The sequence below is a fragment of the Saccoglossus kowalevskii genome, chromosome 9 (assembly GCF_978046115.1).
Source record: "Saccoglossus kowalevskii chromosome 9, keSacKowa6.1, whole genome shotgun sequence".
NCBI lineage: Eukaryota > Metazoa > Hemichordata > Enteropneusta > Harrimaniidae > Saccoglossus > Saccoglossus kowalevskii.
Window position 1 is genome coordinate 13450771 of NC_140649.1, and position 19112 is coordinate 13469882.

Below are 19112 nucleotides of genomic sequence, written 5' to 3' on the forward strand. Positions count from 1 at the left end.
CATATAATTTCTAGCGAGCGGTTTTACAGTGTATTCAGGAATATGGACGACATATATTACTAGGTGGAACACATCTACTCAGAGTAATTTTGATTCCGGAAGTGCATTTTAGGACTTTTTGTCAATAATTATAAGTCATAAATGTCTATCAGTACATTCCACATATTTTCCCTTCACACATTTACTTGGTGTTCAGTGATCTAACTTGAACATCACCTAAATATCAAGTGTTAAAACAGTAGATAATCGTTCTTCAAACTTGACACCGTAATGCGTAAACTTGAAGTTTTAAGGGTTCACGCGGGAGTTGTATAGACACAGCATCTTATTCATCACGTAAGAAGAAAAGAAAACGATTAGCTAATTACATGCATACCATTTCAAATAATGTGCATGTAACATTAACTCAGGCCGAATTCGCACACTACAGGTCTAAGTGCAGGTCTACACCACCGAACCAACAGCAGTGAGTCCAACTCTGACAATTGTAGTCCGTGGCCAACATGATACTAGGCGCAAACTATCCTAAGTAGGACTAAACCAAACTGAACTCGCACCACTAAGATTCCATGAAGTAGACTTTCCTGGATTTACCAGCATTCGAGAACTTGTATCGTCAGCTGTTGTGTCGCTGCTATTAGCTGTAATTGTGTGATTGGGACATACCGTTGTTGATGTGAATCATTCAGCTATCAGTCAATTCACATTTACAGTTTCATCTACCTTTCCAAAATATTCGTCCTTCTTCTTTATTCAACTTTATTAGACCATGGCAGTTACACATGATCAGTTATCGTTATGTCAATAACCGTTCATTTATTAAAAATAATTACAATTTTCCAACTGTTCGAATCGCCATGGAATGTGTTATATGTGCATACATCGTCGAACACAATCATAACTACAGAGGGTGTGTTCCACATGCCTAACCCGTATTAGGCCCTGTGTGACCGTGAGTGACCCAAGTGTTTGTAAGGGGACCGGAACAAGGTAGGTAGAGGCATGTACTGCATGTCACACACAACGACATTATCGAAACAATAGTTATCTCCCAGAACTATACAGTCTGTAAACAACATGCATTCAGTAGAAATTATTTTCAAGCGTAGCCCGTTCTACCTCGAAACCGTCATCATGGCGTGTGTTGATAATGACATTCTCTCCCGTGTTCGGATTAACCATTAAATGTAATTATATCGTTGAACACAGACATAACTACGGACTCTGAGGTTGTGGTCGACCTACCTAACCCTTATTACGCCACTGTTATAGGCACATTATGACCGTGAGCAAAATGTAATTATTATTCCCCGTTAGTAGACAGGCCTGAATCGGAAGTCAGAAGAATCTAGACACTGGAACTTTATGGTTAATCATCAATTACACTTATCAACAAACGATAACAATCGTCTATTTAAATTCTATATTTAGTTGCGGGGTTGCGTTGCGGGTTCAAATCCGGGTCTACATACCTACATCAAATGGTTGCATTACTGGCGTTGTCAAGTAATACTTATATAGTACCACCCTGTCCGAGGCTCTACGCCAGACCATCCACTCGTTGCATTAAATCGCAACCGTCGTTAACTGCTGAACCTTCAGTGCGAGCTGTACCAACCTGTCCGAGACATTACGAGTGTAGCTGAGTAGTGCCAAGAAAAAAAAGACATGTCACGGGTTAAGAAGATCGCCGACAAGGTAATAATTGTGCAAAGTAGAATGATTTGAAACAATATTCAGTACTGTCAAACTGACGCGTGTCGCAGTAAGGAATGTGTCATTGTCCACCATGTTATAGAGTGTTCGCGAGAAAGTGACCTTACATCTAAAGTTAACTAGCTTCTTTAGTTCTTTCTAAGATATTTTTTATTTACAAACATTGCTTTCAAAGTTTTTTATTTAATGGTAAAATTCTCAGATCTACTCAGCCGAACTGAACAATCAAACATGCTTATAGTCAAAAAGAGCATCTTCAATTTATATCTAATCAACACGTTCAAACGTGCCATATTTAAATTAACAACAATGCCTGTCAATGACTTTGTCTTAAGGTAATTTAAAATATGTAATAAATCCCACACAAAATGTATGTTACTTACTTAATTAATTAATTAATATAAAACTCAACACCCCCCCGATGTAATATTATCATTCAATTGCAACATTCACCTTTGAAGGCGCCAACGTGACGTTTCTTAATCGAGCTTGTAATAGTGTAAACATTCTGGAACACGCTCAATGTTGGTGACTTCCAAAGTTTTTAAAGTTCTTCCGTCACAAGCAGCTTTAAATTATGTCGTAATTAACCCCACTGCGTACGGTATCCCACGTATAGGTTTATATTATAATATTTTAAGTGTTCGCTGACCAACTATTTCATATTTTCAGGCAGGATTTGACGCTGAGCTGAAAGCTGCTGGTAACAAACTGGTTGTGGTCGATTTCTCAGCTGAGTGGTGTGGACCATGTAAAATGATTGGGCCAAAGTTCAAGGTACTAAATCATTTCTTAACGATCTCGGAATGTCAGCATATAAATCAGGCTCTAAGTATTACCACCTTACTTAGCTTGATCAATAAAGTTTTGTGAACAGATTGCTTATTTGTCTACTAGATCATATATGCAAATAATTGGGGTCACAAACCTTATACTAGTATTCGAGATAAATATGTTATTACTTTGAACTGATTGCAGCTAACACGTTAGACTCCAGGGACAAAAGAAAAAAAAAACGATCCGTTCTTAAACTCAAGACAATAAAACCATGTGTCGGAAACTAGATATAAATCTAAAATAAAAAAGGCGGTAACCGATCTATTTATAAGGATGTTTTAATATTATGCCCTGCGATAGTACATAATTCTCAATGTGTGACCAACATTAGTTGAAGAACATTTCCTATTCTTTTCACATGTTTAAGCATCACAGCTGCCACACGTGCCTCAAAGTGTGAACTTGTCATCAAGGCGAAAATGATCGAATTATTACATTCACTTACTCCATAATAATATTAACACAATAAAATATAATTTTATTATTTTAAAATATTATGCTTTCATCTCATCAGGAAATGTCAGAAACATTCCAGAACGTGGTCTTCCTAAACATTGACGTTGATGAGAACTCGGTAAGTATTACAATTGTGAATTAACAAACTGGAAGTCACTTATCTATCAAAAAGTGTATCTAATCATTCACGGCAACAGATTTGACATCGATGTGGGTCTCTCTCTCACTACAGGAAACAGCACAGTCGTGTGGTGTTAAATCTATGCCAACTTTTCAATTCTACAAGAACGGGACAAAGGTGAGATCACGGAAACCCGATTGATGAAGAGCATAGTGCATCTATTTATCATATCAGTTTTTAAAACTATTGTTGTTCCCAATTTATTAAGATTACGTGAATAAGAAAGATACATATGCGCAATAAAACGCTGTATCTTGGTCTTGTGTTTCTTACCCATCTGTGTTAGATTCAATTTCATCTTTTGACTACTTATCTTGTTGTACACGATTTTAATTACGGATAGTATTATTTCACAGATTGATGAATTTTCTGGAGCAAGTGAAGCGAAGTTACGCGAGACCTTGAAGAAACTGATGTGAAAGTGATAGCAATTAGCAGCGATGGGTTCAGAGGGCTTTATGGTGGCTTTACAGTGCAGACAAGACATATCAATAATGTTGTACCCTACACCCTATCCCAAAATGAGACAGCACGTTGATTGATTATGTAATGAATATGTAACACAGTTATTGAATGCGTAATCAATAAATTACGAAATACTGAAGTTAAACTTTCACTCATGTGTTTATTTACAGTCTTCGTCAGCGCATGAAGCAGACGACCATAGCGAGTCGTTTCTTAAAAACAAACGAACCATGAACCTTTGCGTTTATCGGCACTTGGGGACACAATTACGCGTGTTCTCAGGCTACGACCGCTCCGCTTTAATATAACATCAGAATCCTTTCTAATGTAATTTTTGCCTTTCTAGGAAATGATATGCCCAATGTCTATACCACAAATAAAGTCCAATATTTTTAATTGTGCGTGGGTAGAAAAGTCATTCACTATTAAATATTATAATGGTATTTGATTAAAACAGCACTCTTTCTATTAGAAGATTTTATGCAACATTTATGAAAATGTTAGATTAAAATTTAATGTCAGATCGTGTATTAGAACATCAAATAAGTATACGGAATATTTTGACTGTCCAGTTGGTGTCCGCCAAGGTTGTATGTTAACTCCCTTCCAAATTTCCTCCTTCAGCTATTGAACTACAACAGTCCCCTCACCTTGGTATTCAACTTTTTCCTGACCTCATTGAATCCTTTTGTGTATTATTCACTGACGATATTGCGATTTTTTCGAACACTGTCATTGGCCTACAAAGATTAATTCGTAAGCTTGAGGGGTATTGTGATAAATGAAAAATGACAGTGAACTTGGACTAAAACAAAAGTAATCGTTTTCAAAGCGGGGGGTCGCCTAGCCAAATCTGGTGGTAGTTTCACATTACAAATATTTGGGAATTTTATTATCATGTCGGTTACAGTGGACATCTGCAAAGAAGTATTTAGCACAACAAGCTAAAAAAGCATTTATGGCTATTATGAAAAATACTAGAAAAATTGGCCCTTTAAATTATGATTCATTCTTTAACATTTTTGATTCCATAATTTTACCTATTTTAATCTATGGTTCGGAGGTCTGGGGGTTTAAAAAAAATATGAGTGCCTGGAACGTATTCAATATCTGGCTTGCAGATATTTCCTTGGTGTTTCCACACTATCATCTGACAATTGTGTACTGGGCGAGTGTGGAAGATACCCTATTTTCTTTTACACCGCAAAACGATGCATAAAATATTGGGCTAAAATCATCAATATGCCAAGTAACAGATACCCACGTAAATGCTACAATATTTTATTTAACATAGATACATCGGGGGCGAGGGCGAAACCTACCTGGGTGGCAGACATAAGAAAACTATTGTTTAAATTAGAACATGTTTGGTATTCACAAAACCTTGGCAATATTCAGGAATTTGTAAGCGTATTTTCATGTCGTTTTAAGAAATACATCTTGAGTGGCTTACTGATATTTTTTCCTTAGACAAACTGGTTACATATCGGAAATTTAAAGTTACATTGCAGCTGAAAAAATACTTAAAATCTTTTGGAATTTATTTCCATAGATGTAGTAGCTCTTGCACGGTTTCGATGTTCTTCTCACTGCCTTCGCATTGAAAGAGATCATGGTGTAATTGAGAGAGACGAACGTATTTGCTCTCTTTGTGACATAGATGAAATTGAAAATGAGTTTCACTTTCTCCTTGTTTGCCCTTATTACCATGAATTGTGAACCTCATACTTACACAATACAATTTATAATACCCCATCTTTTGATAAATTTATAGGACTTGTTACTTCTCAAAATTCTGACAACCACTGGCTGCAAACATCTTTCATGCATTGACATTTTAATTAAATATTCTTCTTGTACATGTAAATATTTTTACGGGCCGGTGGCCTTGAATACCATAACTGGTACTGGGACTGGTATATATAACTTCTACAAATTATTTATAATAACAGTGTCTGAATATTTAGTATCGGACACAGTTCCATAAGTCTTTCACTTTTTTTCCTTTTATTTCTATAAATATATCTATATGTCTACGCTGGTCCTGAGGCTCTGCATTAAAAATAAAATAAATAATGACATGAACCGAAGGGCAAGAATACTTGTAGCACCATATCTTTGTTATTACTGCCAAGGAATTGTGATTACTTGAAATAATTAGTTTCATTATGTATTGTTAAAATGCATATAAGTAGTGTTATATAAAAGGTGGTAATTATATGGTTTCTACAAACTACTACACTATCTGAAGAATGCTTGTTATATACAATATATGCATATTTTCTCTCATTATCTAACAGCCAGTCCCAGCAAAGCCAAGGTTATGTAGATATGGAGTAACGATCAATATGAATAGAGAACACGTCTCCATTTCTGTTCATGTATTAGAGCGCCACCACAAGAGCCTATTGACATGACTTTGTTTTTACTACTTCAAAATACGTTTCCTAATTTAATAGTATATTGCATTTGAATGACCAACAGATGTATTACAGAAAGCTAAACAACTGAAATACATATCCTGATGTACTGAAAATAAACGTAATCATGACGGGCATAATTATAATTGAGCACTCAGAAGCACGGTTTTCATAGTTTATGAAGGGTCTAAGATGCAATGACTTCTATGATGTGTTTTGTATGCCGGGTTCTAAAGAAAACAACATATAATTTCTAGCGAGCGGTTTTACAGTGTATTCAGGAATATGGACGACATATATTACTAGGTGGAACACATCTACTCAGAGTAATTTTGATTCCGGAAGTGCATTTTAGGACTTTTTGTCAATAATTATAAGTCATAAATGTCTATCAGTACATTCCACATATTTTCCCTTCACACATTTACTTGGTGTTCAGTGATCTAACTTGAACATCACCTAAATATCAAGTGTTAAAACAGTAGATAATCGTTCTTCAAACTTGACACCGTAATGCGTAAACTTGAAGTTTTAAGGGTTCACGCGGGAGTTGTATAGACACAGCATCTTATTCATCACGTAAGAAGAAAAGAAAACGATTAGCTAATTACATGCATACCATTTCAAATAATGTGCATGTAACATTAACTCAGGCCGAATTCGCACACTACAGGTCTAAGTGCAGGTCTACACCACCGAACCAACAGCAGTGAGTCCAACGCTGACAATTGTAGTCCGTGGCCAACATGATACTAGGCGCAAACTATCCTAAGTAGGACTAAACCAAACTGAACTCGCACCACTAAGATTCCATGAAGTAGACTTTCCTGGATTTACCAGCATTCGAGAACTTGTATCGTCAGCTGTTGTGTCGCTGCTATTAGCTGTAATTGTGTGATTGGGACATACCGTTGTTGATGTGAATCATTCAGCTATCAGTCAATTCACATTTACAGTTTCATCTACCTTTCCAAAATATTCGTCCTTCTTCTTTATTCAACTTTATTAGACCATGGCAGTTACACATGATCAGTTATCGTTATGTCAATAACCGTTCATTTATTAAAAATAATTACAATTTTCCAACTGTTCGAATCGCCATGGAATGTGTTATATGTGCATACATCGTCGAACACAATCATAACTACAGAGGGTGTGTTCCACATGCCTAACCCGTATTAGGCCCTGTGTGACCGTGAGTGACCCAAGTGTTTGTAAGGGGACCGGAACAAGGTAGGTAGAGGCATGTACTGCATGTCACACACAACGACATTATCGAAACAATAGTTATCTCCCAGAACTATACAGTCTGTAAACAACATGCATTCAGTAGAAATTATTTTCAAGCGTAGCCCGTTCTACCTCGAAACCGTCATCATGGCGTGTGTTGATAATGACATTCTCTCCCGTGTTCGGATTAACCATTAAATGTAATTATATCGTTGAACACAGACATAACTACGGACTCTGAGGTTGTGGTCGACCTACCTAACCCTTATTACGCCACTGTTATAGGCACATTATGACCGTGAGCAAAATGTAATTATTATTCCCCGTTAGTAGACAGGCCTGAATCGGAAGTCAGAAGAATCTAGACACTGGAACTTTATGGTTAATCATCAATTACACTTATCAACAAACGATAACAATCGTCTATTTAAATTCTATATTTAGTTGCGGGGTTGCGTTGCGGGTTCAAATCCGGGTCTACATACCTACATCAAATGGTTGCATTACTGGCGTTGTCAAGTAATACTTATATAGTACCACCCTGTCCGAGGCTCTACGCCAGACCATCCACTCGTTGCATTAAATCGCAACCGTCGTTAACTGCTGAACCTTCAGTGCGAGCTGTACCAACCTGTCCGAGACATTACGAGTGTAGCTGAGTAGTGCCAAGAAAAAAAAGACATGTCACGGGTTAAGAAGATCGCCGACAAGGTAATAATTGTGCAAAGTAGAATGATTTGAAACAATATTCAGTACTGTCAAACTGACGCGTGTCGCAGTAAGGAATGTGTCATTGTCCACCATGTTATAGAGTGTTCGCGAGAAAGTGACCTTACATCTAAAGTTAACTAGCTTCTTTAGTTCTTTCTAAGATATTTTTTATTTACAAACATTGCTTTCAAAGTTTTTTATTTAATGGTAAAATTCTCAGATCTACTCAGCCGAACTGAACAATCAAACATGCTTATAGTCAAAAAGAGCATCTTCAATTTATATCTAATCAACACGTTCAAACGTGCCATATTTAAATTAACAACAATGCCTGTCAATGACTTTGTCTTAAGGTAATTTAAAATATGTAATAAATCCCACACAAAATGTATGTTACTTACTTAATTAATTAATTAATATAAAACTCAACACCCCCCCGATGTAATATTATCATTCAATTGCAACATTCACCTTTGAAGGCGCCAACGTGACGTTTCTTAATCGAGCTTGTAATAGTGTAAACATTCTGGAACACGCTCAATGTTGGTGACTTCCAAAGTTTTTAAAGTTCTTCCGTCACAAGCAGCTTTAAATTATGTCGTAATTAACCCCACTGCGTACGGTATCCCACGTATAGGTTTATATTATAATATTTTAAGTGTTCGCTGACCAACTATTTCATATTTTCAGGCAGGATTTGACGCTGAGCTGAAAGCTGCTGGTAACAAACTGGTTGTGGTCGATTTCTCAGCTGAGTGGTGTGGACCATGTAAAATGATTGGGCCAAAGTTCAAGGTACTAAATCATTTCTTAACGATCTCGGAATGTCAGCATATAAATCAGGCTCTAAGTATTACCACCTTACTTAGCTTGATCAATAAAGTTTTGTGAACAGATTGCTTATTTGTCTACTAGATCATATATGCAAATAATTGGGGTCACAAACCTTATACTAGTATTCGAGATAAATATGTTATTACTTTGAACTGATTGCAGCTAACACGTTAGACTCCAGGGACAAAAGAAAAAAAAAACGATCCGTTCTTAAACTCAAGACAATAAAACCATGTGTCGGAAACTAGATATAAATCTAAAATAAAAAAGGCGGTAACCGATCTATTTATAAGGATGTTTTAATATTATGCCCTGCGATAGTACATAATTCTCAATGTGTGACCAACATTAGTTGAAGAACATTTCCTATTCTTTTCACATGTTTAAGCATCACAGCTGCCACACGTGCCTCAAAGTGTGAACTTGTCATCAAGGCGAAAATGATCGAATTATTACATTCACTTACTCCATAATAATATTAACACAATAAAATATAATTTTATTATTTTAAAATATTATGCTTTCATCTCATCAGGAAATGTCAGAAACATTCCAGAACGTGGTCTTCCTAAACATTGACGTTGATGAGAACTCGGTAAGTATTACAATTGTGAATTAACAAACTGGAAGTCACTTATCTATCAAAAAGTGTATCTAATCATTCACGGCAACAGATTTGACATCGATGTGGGTCTCTCTCTCACTACAGGAAACAGCACAGTCGTGTGGTGTTAAATCTATGCCAACTTTTCAATTCTACAAGAACGGGACAAAGGTGAGATCACGGAAACCCGATTGATGAAGAGCATAGTGCATCTATTTATCATATCAGTTTTTAAAACTATTGTTGTTCCCAATTTATTAAGATTACGTGAATAAGAAAGATACATATGCGCAATAAAACGCTGTATCTTGGTCTTGTGTTTCTTACCCATCTGTGTTAGATTCAATTTCATCTTTTGACTACTTATCTTGTTGTACACGATTTTAATTACGGATAGTATTATTTCACAGATTGATGAATTTTCTGGAGCAAGTGAAGCGAAGTTACGCGAGACCTTGAAGAAACTGATGTGAAAGTGATAGCAATTAGCAGCGATGGGTTCAGAGGGCTTTATGGTGGCTTTACAGTGCAGACAAGACATATCAATAATGTTGTACCCTACACCCTATCCCAAAATGAGACAGCACGTTGATTGATTATGTAATGAATATGTAACACAGTTATTGAATGCGTAATCAATAAATTACGAAATACTGAAGTTAAACTTTCACTCATGTGTTTATTTACAGTCTTCGTCAGCGCATGAAGCAGACGACCATAGCGAGTCGTTTCTTAAAAACAAACGAACCATGAACCTTTGCGTTTATCGGCACTTGGGGACACAATTACGCGTGTTCTCAGGCTACGACCGCTCCGCTTTAATATAACATCAGAATCCTTTCTAATGTAATTTTTGCCTTTCTAGGAAATGATATGCCCAATGTCTATACCACAAATAAAGTCCAATATTTTTAATTGTGCGTGGGTAGAAAAGTCATTCACTATTAAATATTATAATGGTATTTGATTAAAACAGCACTCTTTCTATTAGAAGATTTTATGCAACATTTATGAAAATGTTAGATTAAAATTTAATGTCAGATCGTGTATTAGAACATCAAATAAGTATACGGAATATTTTGACTGTCCAGTTGGTGTCCGCCAAGGTTGTATGTTAACTCCCTTCCAAATTTCCTCCTTCAGCTATTGAACTACAACAGTCCCCTCACCTTGGTATTCAACTTTTTCCTGACCTCATTGAATCCTTTTGTGTATTATTCACTGACGATATTGCGATTTTTTCGAACACTGTCATTGGCCTACAAAGATTAATTCGTAAGCTTGAGGGGTATTGTGATAAATGAAAAATGACAGTGAACTTGGACTAAAACAAAAGTAATCGTTTTCAAAGCGGGGGGTCGCCTAGCCAAATCTGGTGGTAGTTTCACATTACAAATATTTGGGAATTTTATTATCATGTCGGTTACAGTGGACATCTGCAAAGAAGTATTTAGCACAACAAGCTAAAAAAGCATTTATGGCTATTATGAAAAATACTAGAAAAATTGGCCCTTTAAATTATGATTCATTCTTTAACATTTTTGATTCCATAATTTTACCTATTTTAATCTATGGTTCGGAGGTCTGGGGGTTTAAACAAAATATGAGTGCCTGGAACGTATTCAATATCTGGCTTGCAGATATTTCCTTGGTGTTTCCACACTATCATCTGACAATTGTGTACTGGGCGAGTGTGGAAGATACCCTATTTTCTTTTACACCGCAAAACGATGCATAAAATATTGGGCTAAAATCATCAATATGCCAAGTAACAGATACCCACGTAAATGCTACAATATTTTATTTAACATAGATACATCGGGGGCGAGGGCGAAACCTACCTGGGTGGCAGACATAAGAAAACTATTGTTTAAATTAGAACATGTTTGGTATTCACAAAACCTTGGCAATATTCAGGAATTTGTAAGCGTATTTTCATGTCGTTTTAAGAAATACATCTTGAGTGGCTTACTGATATTTTTTCCTTAGACAAACTGGTTACATATCGGAAATTTAAAGTTACATTGCAGCTGAAAAAAATACTTAAAATCTTTTGGAATTTATTTCCATAGATGTAGTAGCTCTTGCACGGTTTCGATGTTCTTCTCACTGCCTTCGCATTGAAAGAGATCATGGTGTAATTGAGAGAGACGAACGTATTTGCTCTCTTTGTGACATAGATGAAATTGAAAATGAGTTTCACTTTCTCCTTGTTTGCCCTTATTACCATGAATTGTGAACCTCATACTTACACAATACAATTTATAATACCCCATCTTTTGATAAATTTATAGGACTTGTTACTTCTCAAAATTCTGACAACCACTGGCTGCAAACATCTTTCATGCATTGACATTTTAATTAAATATTCTTCTTGTACATGTAAATATTTTTACGGGCCGGTGGCCTTGAATACCATAACTGGTACTGGGACTGGTATATATAACTTCTACAAATTATTTATAATAACAGTGTCTGAATATTTAGTATCGGACACAGTTCCATAAGTCTTTCACTTTTTTTCCTTTTATTTCTATAAATATATCTATATGTCTACGCTGGTCCTGAGGCTCTGCATTAAAAATAAAATAAATAATGACATGAACCGAAGGGCAAGAATACTTGTAGCACCATATCTTTGTTATTACTGCCAAGGAATTGTGATTACTTGAAATAATTAGTTTCATTATGTATTGTTAAAATGCATATAAGTAGTGTTATATAAAAGGTGGTAATTATATGGTTTCTACAAACTACTACACTATCTGAAGAATGCTTGTTATATACAATATATGCATATTTTCTCTCATTATCTAACAGCCAGTCCCAGCAAAGCCAAGGTTATGTAGATATGGAGTAACGATCAATATGAATAGAGAACACGTCTCCATTTCTGTTCATGTATTAGAGCGCCACCACAAGAGCCTATTGACATGACTTTGTTTTTACTACTTCAAAATACGTTTCCTAATTTAATAGTATATTGCATTTGAATGACCAACAGATGTATTACAGAAAGCTAAACAACTGAAATACATATCCTGATGTACTGAAAATAAACGTAATCATGACGGGCATAATTATAATTGAGCACTCAGAAGCACGGTTTTCATAGTTTATGAAGGGTCTAAGATGCAATGACTTCTATGATGTGTTTTGTATGCCGGGTTCTAAAGAAAACAACATATAATTTCTAGCGAGCGGTTTTACAGTGTATTCAGGAATATGGACGACATATATTACTAGGTGGAACACATCTACTCAGAGTAATTTTGATTCCGGAAGTGCATTTTAGGACTTTTTGTCAATAATTATAAGTCATAAATGTCTATCAGTACATTCCACATATTTTCCCTTCACACATTTACTTGGTGTTCAGTGATCTAACTTGAACATCACCTAAATATCAAGTGTTAAAACAGTAGATAATCGTTCTTCAAACTTGACACCGTAATGCGTAAACTTGAAGTTTTAAGGGTTCACGCGGGAGTTGTATAGACACAGCATCTTATTCATCACGTAAGAAGAAAAGAAAACGATTAGCTAATTACATGCATACCATTTCAAATAATGTGCATGTAACATTAACTCAGGCCGAATTCGCACACTACAGGTCTAAGTGCAGGTCTACACCACCGAACCAACAGCAGTGAGTCCAACGCTGACAATTGTAGTCCGTGGCCAACATGATACTAGGCGCAAACTATCCTAAGTAGGACTAAACCAAACTGAACTCGCACCACTAAGATTCCATGAAGTAGACTTTCCTGGATTTACCAGCATTCGAGAACTTGTATCGTCAGCTGTTGTGTCGCTGCTATTAGCTGTAATTGTGTGATTGGGACATACCGTTGTTGATGTGAATCATTCAGCTATCAGTCAATTCACATTTACAGTTTCATCTACCTTTCCAAAATATTCGTCCTTCTTCTTTATTCAACTTTATTAGACCATGGCAGTTACACATGATCAGTTATCGTTATGTCAATAACCGTTCATTTATTAAAAATAATTACAATTTTCCAACTGTTCGAATCGCCATGGAATGTGTTATATGTGCATACATCGTCGAACACAATCATAACTACAGAGGGTGTGTTCCACATGCCTAACCCGTATTAGGCCCTGTGTGACCGTGAGTGACCCAAGTGTTTGTAAGGGGACCGGAACAAGGTAGGTAGAGGCATGTACTGCATGTCACACACAACGACATTATCGAAACAATAGTTATCTCCCAGAACTATACAGTCTGTAAACAACATGCATTCAGTAGAAATTATTTTCAAGCGTAGCCCGTTCTACCTCGAAACCGTCATCATGGCGTGTGTTGATAATGACATTCTCTCCCGTGTTCGGATTAACCATTAAATGTAATTATATCGTTGAACACAGACATAACTACGGACTCTGAGGTTGTGGTCGACCTACCTAACCCTTATTACGCCACTGTTATAGGCACATTATGACCGTGAGCAAAATGTAATTATTATTCCCCGTTAGTAGACAGGCCTGAATCGGAAGTCAGAAGAATCTAGACACTGGAACTTTATGGTTAATCATCAATTACACTTATCAACAAACGATAACAATCGTCTATTTAAATTCTATATTTAGTTGCGGGGTTGCGTTGCGGGTTCAAATCCGGGTCTACATACCTACATCAAATGGTTGCATTACTGGCGTTGTCAAGTAATACTTATATAGTACCACCCTGTCCGAGGCTCTACGCCAGACCATCCACTCGTTGCATTAAATCGCAACCGTCGTTAACTGCTGAACCTTCAGTGCGAGCTGTACCAACCTGTCCGAGACATTACGAGTGTAGCTGAGTAGTGCCAAGAAAAAAAAGACATGTCACGGGTTAAGAAGATCGCCGACAAGGTAATAATTGTGCAAAGTAGAATGATTTGAAACAATATTCAGTACTGTCAAACTGACGCGTGTCGCAGTAAGGAATGTGTCATTGTCCACCATGTTATAGAGTGTTCGCGAGAAAGTGACCTTACATCTCAAGTTAACTAGCTTCTTTAGTTCTTTCTAAGATATTTTTTATTTACAAACATTGCTTTCAAAGTTTTTTATTTAATGGTAAAATTCTCAGATCTACTCAGCCGAACTGAACAATCAAACATGCTTATAGTCAAAAAGAGCATCTTCAATTTATATCTAATCAACACGTTCAAACGTGCCATATTTAAATTAACAACAATGCCTGTCAATGACTTTGTCTTAAGGTAATTTAAAATATGTAATAAATCCCACACAAAATGTATGTTACTTACTTAATTAATTAATTAATATAAAACTCAACACCCCCCCGATGTAATATTATCATTCAATTGCAACATTCACCTTTGAAGGCGCCAACGTGACGTTTCTTAATCGAGCTTGTAATAGTGTAAACATTCTGGAACACGCTCAATGTTGGTGACTTCCAAAGTTTTTAAAGTTCTTCCGTCACAAGCAGCTTTAAATTATGTCGTAATTAACCCCACTGCGTACGGTATCCCACGTATAGGTTTATATTATAATATTTTAAGTGTTCGCTGACCAACTATTTCATATTTTCAGGCAGGATTTGACGCTGAGCTGAAAGCTGCTGGTAACAAACTGGTTGTGGTCGATTTCTCAGCTGAGTGGTGTGGACCATGTAAAATGATTGGGCCAAAGTTCAAGGTACTAAATCATTTCTTAACGATCTCGGAATGTCAGCATATAAATCAGGCTCTAAGTATTACCACCTTACTTAGCTTGATCAATAAAGTTTTGTGAACAGATTGCTTATTTGTCTACTAGATCATATATGCAAATAATTGGGGTCACAAACCTTATACTAGTATTCGAGATAAATATGTTATTACTTTGAACTGATTGCAGCTAACACGTTAGACTCCAGGGACAAAAGAAAAAAAAAACGATCCGTTCTTAAACTCAAGACAATAAAACCATGTGTCGGAAACTAGATATAAATCTAAAATAAAAAAGGCGGTAACCGATCTATTTATAAGGATGTTTTAATATTATGCCCTGCGATAGTACATAATTCTCAATGTGTGACCAACATTAGTTGAAGAACATTTCCTATTCTTTTCACATGTTTAAGCATCACAGCTGCCACACGTGCCTCAAAGTGTGAACTTGTCATCAAGGCGAAAATGATCGAATTATTACATTCACTTACTCCATAATAATATTAACACAATAAAATATAATTTTATTATTTTAAAATATTATGCTTTCATCTCATCAGGAAATGTCAGAAACATTCCAGAACGTGGTCTTCCTAAACATTGACGTTGATGAGAACTCGGTAAGTATTACAATTGTGAATTAACAAACTGGAAGTCACTTATCTATCAAAAAGTGTATCTAATCATTCACGGCAACAGATTTGACATCGATGTGGGTCTCTCTCTCACTACAGGAAACAGCACAGTCGTGTGGTGTTAAATCTATGCCAACTTTTCAATTCTACAAGAACGGGAAAAAGGTGAGATCACGGAAACCCGATTGATGAAGAGCATAGTGCATCTATTTATCATATCAGTTTTTAAAACTATTGTTGTTCCCAATTTATTAAGATTACGTGAATAAGAAAGATACATATGCGCAATAAAACGCTGTATCTTGGTCTTGTGTTTCTTACCCATCTGTGTTAGATTCAATTTCATCTTTTGACTACTTATCTTGTTGTACACGATTTTAATTACGGATAGTATTATTTCACAGATTGATGAATTTTCTGGAGCAAGTGAAGCGAAGTTACGCGAGACCTTGAAGAAACTGATGTGAAAGTGATAGCAATTAGCAGCGATGGGTTCAGAGGGCTTTATGGTGGCTTTACAGTGCAGACAAGACATATCAATAATGTTGTACCCTACACCCTATCCCAAAATGAGACAGCACGTTGATTGATTATGTAATGAATATGTAACACAGTTATTGAATGCGTAATCAATAAATTACGAAATACTGAAGTTAAACTTTCACTCATGTGTTTATTTACAGTCTTCGTCAGCGCATGAAGCAGACGACCATAGCGAGTCGTTTCTTAAAAACAAACGAACCATGAACCTTTGCGTTTATCGGCACTTGGGGACACAATTACGCGTGTTCTCAGGCTACGACCGCTCCGCTTTAATATAACATCAGAATCCTTTCTAATGTAATTTTTGCCTTTCTAGGAAATGATATGCCCAATGTCTATACCACAAATAAAGTCCAATATTTTTAATTGTGCATGGGTAGAAAAGTCATTCACTATTAAATATTATAATGGTATTTGATTAAAACAGCACTCTTTCTATTAGAAGATTTTATGCAACATTTATGAAAATGTTAGATTAAAATTTAATGTCAGATCGTGTATTAGAACATCAAATAAGTATACGGAATATTTTGACTGTCCAGTTGGTGTCCGCCAAGGTTGTATGTTAACTCCCTTCCAAATTTCCTCCTTCAGCTATTGAACTACAACAGTCCCCTCACCTTGGTATTCAACTTTTTCCTGACCTCATTGAATCCTTTTGTGTATTATTCACTGACGATATTGCGATTTTTTCGAACACTGTCATTGGCCTACAAAGATTAATTCGTAAGCTTGAGGGGTATTGTGATAAATGAAAAATGACAGTGAACTTGGACTAAAACAAAAGTAATCGTTTTCAAAGCGGGGGGTCGCCTATCCAAATCTGGTGGTAGTTTCACATTACAAATATTTGGTAATTTTATTATCATGTCGGTTACAGTGGACATCTGCAAAGAAGTATTTAGCACAACAAGCTAAAAAAGCATTTATGGCTATTATGAAAAATACTAGAAAAATTGGCCCTTTAAATTATGATTCATTCTTTAACATTTTTGATTCCATGATTTTACCTATTTTAATCTATGGTTCGGAGGTCTGGGGGTTTAAAAAAATATGAGTGCCTGGAACGTATTCAATATCTGGCTTGCAGATATTTCCTTGGTGTTTCCACACTATCATCTGACAATTGTGTACTGGGCGAGTGTGGAAGATACCCTATTTTCTTTTACACCGCAAAACGATGCATAAAATATTGGGCTAAAATCATCAATATGCCAAGTAACAGATACCCACGTAAATGCTACAATATTTTATTTAACATAGATACATCGGGGGCGAGGGCGAAACCTACCTGGGTGGCAGACATAAGAAAACTATTGTTTAAATTAGAACATGTTTGGTATTCACAAAACCTTGGCAATATTCAGGAATTTGTAAGCGTATTTTCATGTCGTTTTAAGAAATACATCTTGAGTGGCTTACTGATATTTTTTCCTTAGACAAACTGGTTACATATCGGAAATTTAAAGTTACATTGCAGCTGAAAAAATACTTAAAATCTTTTGGAATTTATTTCCATAGATGTAGTAGCTCTTGCACGGTTTCGATGTTCTTCTCACTGCCTTCGCATTGAAAGAGATCATGGTGTAATTGAGAGAGACGAACGTATTTGCTCTCTTTGTGACATAGATGAAATTGAAAATGAGTTTCACTTTCTCCGTGTTTGCCCTTATTACCATGAATTGTGAACCTCATACTTACACAATACATTTTGTAATACCCCATCTTTTGATAAATTTATAGGACTTGTTATTTCTCAAAATTCTGACAACCACTGGCTGCAAACATCTTTCATGCATTGACATTTTAATTAAATATTCTTCTTGTACATGTAAATATTTTTACGGGCCGGTGGCCTTGAATACCATAACTGGTACTGGGACTGGTATATATAACTTCTACAAATTATTTATAATAATAGTGTCTGAATATTTAGTATCGGACACAGTTCCATAAGTCTTTCACTTTTTTCTTCTTTTATTTCTATAAATATATCTATATGTCTACGCTGGTCCTGAGGCTCTGCATTAAAAATAAAATAAATAATGACATGAACCGAAGGGCAAGAATACTTGTAGCACCATATCTTTGTTATTACTGCCAAGGAATTGTGATTACTTGAAATAATTAGTTTCATTATGTATTGTTAAAATGCATATAAGTAGTGTTATATAAAAGGTAGTAATTATATGGTTTCTACAAACTACTACACTATCTGAAGAATGTTTGTTATATACAATATATGCATATTTCCTCTCAATATCTAACAGCCAGTCCCAGCAAAGCCAAGGCTATGTAGATATGGAGTAACGATCAATATGAATATAGAACACATCTCCATTTCTGTTCATTTATTAGAGCGCCACCACAAGAGCTTATTGACATGAATTTGTTTTTACTACTTCAAAATATGTTCCTCCAATTTAATAGTATATTGCATTTGAATGACCAAGAGGTTTATTACAGAAAGCTAAACAACTGAAATACATATCCTGATGTACTGAAAATAAACGTAATCATGACGGGCATAATAATAATTGAGCACTCAGAAGCACGGTTTTCATAGTTTATGAAGGGTCTAAGGTGCAATAAGTTCTATAATGCGTTTTGTATGCCGAGCTCTGTGTTTACATGAACCATGTTCTCTATTATATTTTTAATGGAAATTATTTTTAGTTACAATCATTAAAGCGATGTTTTTAATAAAATTAATTTCAAGTCACGTCGACAAGGAGCGGAAGTGTAACATATGTTCAGTGACGCTTGTAGTTGCGTCTAGTTCTTAAAGAG

At 35.8% G+C, this 19112-nt stretch overlaps 3 protein-coding genes across 3 annotated transcripts; all 3 read left to right on the plus strand.

Moving 5' to 3' along the window:
- Positions 1 to 935: 935 nt before the first annotated feature.
- On the plus strand, positions 936 to 3800 carry LOC146738345 (thioredoxin-like). Its single transcript, XM_085503737.1, has 6 exons — positions 936 to 990; positions 1432 to 1698; positions 2389 to 2493; positions 3068 to 3127; positions 3242 to 3307; positions 3547 to 3800. Exons 2-6 carry the CDS (start codon positions 1669 to 1671, stop codon positions 3607 to 3609), a joined length of 324 nt encoding a protein of 107 aa, XP_085359863.1. The 5' UTR covers positions 936 to 990; positions 1432 to 1668; the 3' UTR covers positions 3610 to 3800.
- A 3453-nt stretch (positions 3801 to 7253) lies between these two features.
- Positions 7254 to 10118, plus strand: LOC102802241 (thioredoxin-like). The gene is made up of 6 exons (XM_006822314.2): positions 7254 to 7308; positions 7750 to 8016; positions 8707 to 8811; positions 9386 to 9445; positions 9560 to 9625; positions 9865 to 10118. The coding sequence occupies exons 2-6, from the start codon at positions 7987 to 7989 to the stop codon at positions 9925 to 9927; spliced, it is 324 nt and encodes a 107-aa protein (XP_006822377.1). The 5' UTR covers positions 7254 to 7308; positions 7750 to 7986; the 3' UTR covers positions 9928 to 10118.
- Positions 10119 to 13567: 3449 nt separating this feature from the next.
- Positions 13568 to 16437, plus strand: LOC146738346 (thioredoxin-like). Its single transcript, XM_085503738.1, has 6 exons — positions 13568 to 13627; positions 14069 to 14335; positions 15026 to 15130; positions 15705 to 15764; positions 15879 to 15944; positions 16184 to 16437. The coding sequence occupies exons 2-6, from the start codon at positions 14306 to 14308 to the stop codon at positions 16244 to 16246; spliced, it is 324 nt and encodes a 107-aa protein (XP_085359864.1). The 5' UTR covers positions 13568 to 13627; positions 14069 to 14305; the 3' UTR covers positions 16247 to 16437.
- Positions 16438 to 19112: the final 2675 nt, after the last annotated feature.

What these genes read in the sequence shown, in the direction of transcription:
- LOC102802241 (XM_006822314.2), top strand. Translation starts at nt 7,987, where the DNA reads ATGTCACGGGTTAAGAAGATCGCCGACAAG. An exon ending in TTAAGAAGATCGCCGACAAG is followed by an intron (nt 8,017 to 8,706) that starts GTAATAATTGTG and finishes TCATATTTTCAG; the next exon opens with GCAGGATTTGACGCTGAGCT. An exon ending in TTGACGTTGATGAGAACTCG is followed by an intron (nt 9,446 to 9,559) that starts GTAAGTATTACA and finishes CTCTCACTACAG; the next exon opens with GAAACAGCACAGTCGTGTGG.
- LOC146738345 (XM_085503737.1), top strand. Translation starts at nt 1,669, where the DNA reads ATGTCACGGGTTAAGAAGATCGCCGACAAG. An exon ending in TTGACGTTGATGAGAACTCG is followed by an intron (nt 3,128 to 3,241) that starts GTAAGTATTACA and finishes CTCTCACTACAG; the next exon opens with GAAACAGCACAGTCGTGTGG. An exon ending in TCTACAAGAACGGGACAAAG is followed by an intron (nt 3,308 to 3,546) that starts GTGAGATCACGG and finishes ATTATTTCACAG; the next exon opens with ATTGATGAATTTTCTGGAGC.
- LOC146738346 (XM_085503738.1), top strand. Translation starts at nt 14,306, where the DNA reads ATGTCACGGGTTAAGAAGATCGCCGACAAG. An exon ending in TTAAGAAGATCGCCGACAAG is followed by an intron (nt 14,336 to 15,025) that starts GTAATAATTGTG and finishes TCATATTTTCAG; the next exon opens with GCAGGATTTGACGCTGAGCT. An exon ending in TTGACGTTGATGAGAACTCG is followed by an intron (nt 15,765 to 15,878) that starts GTAAGTATTACA and finishes CTCTCACTACAG; the next exon opens with GAAACAGCACAGTCGTGTGG.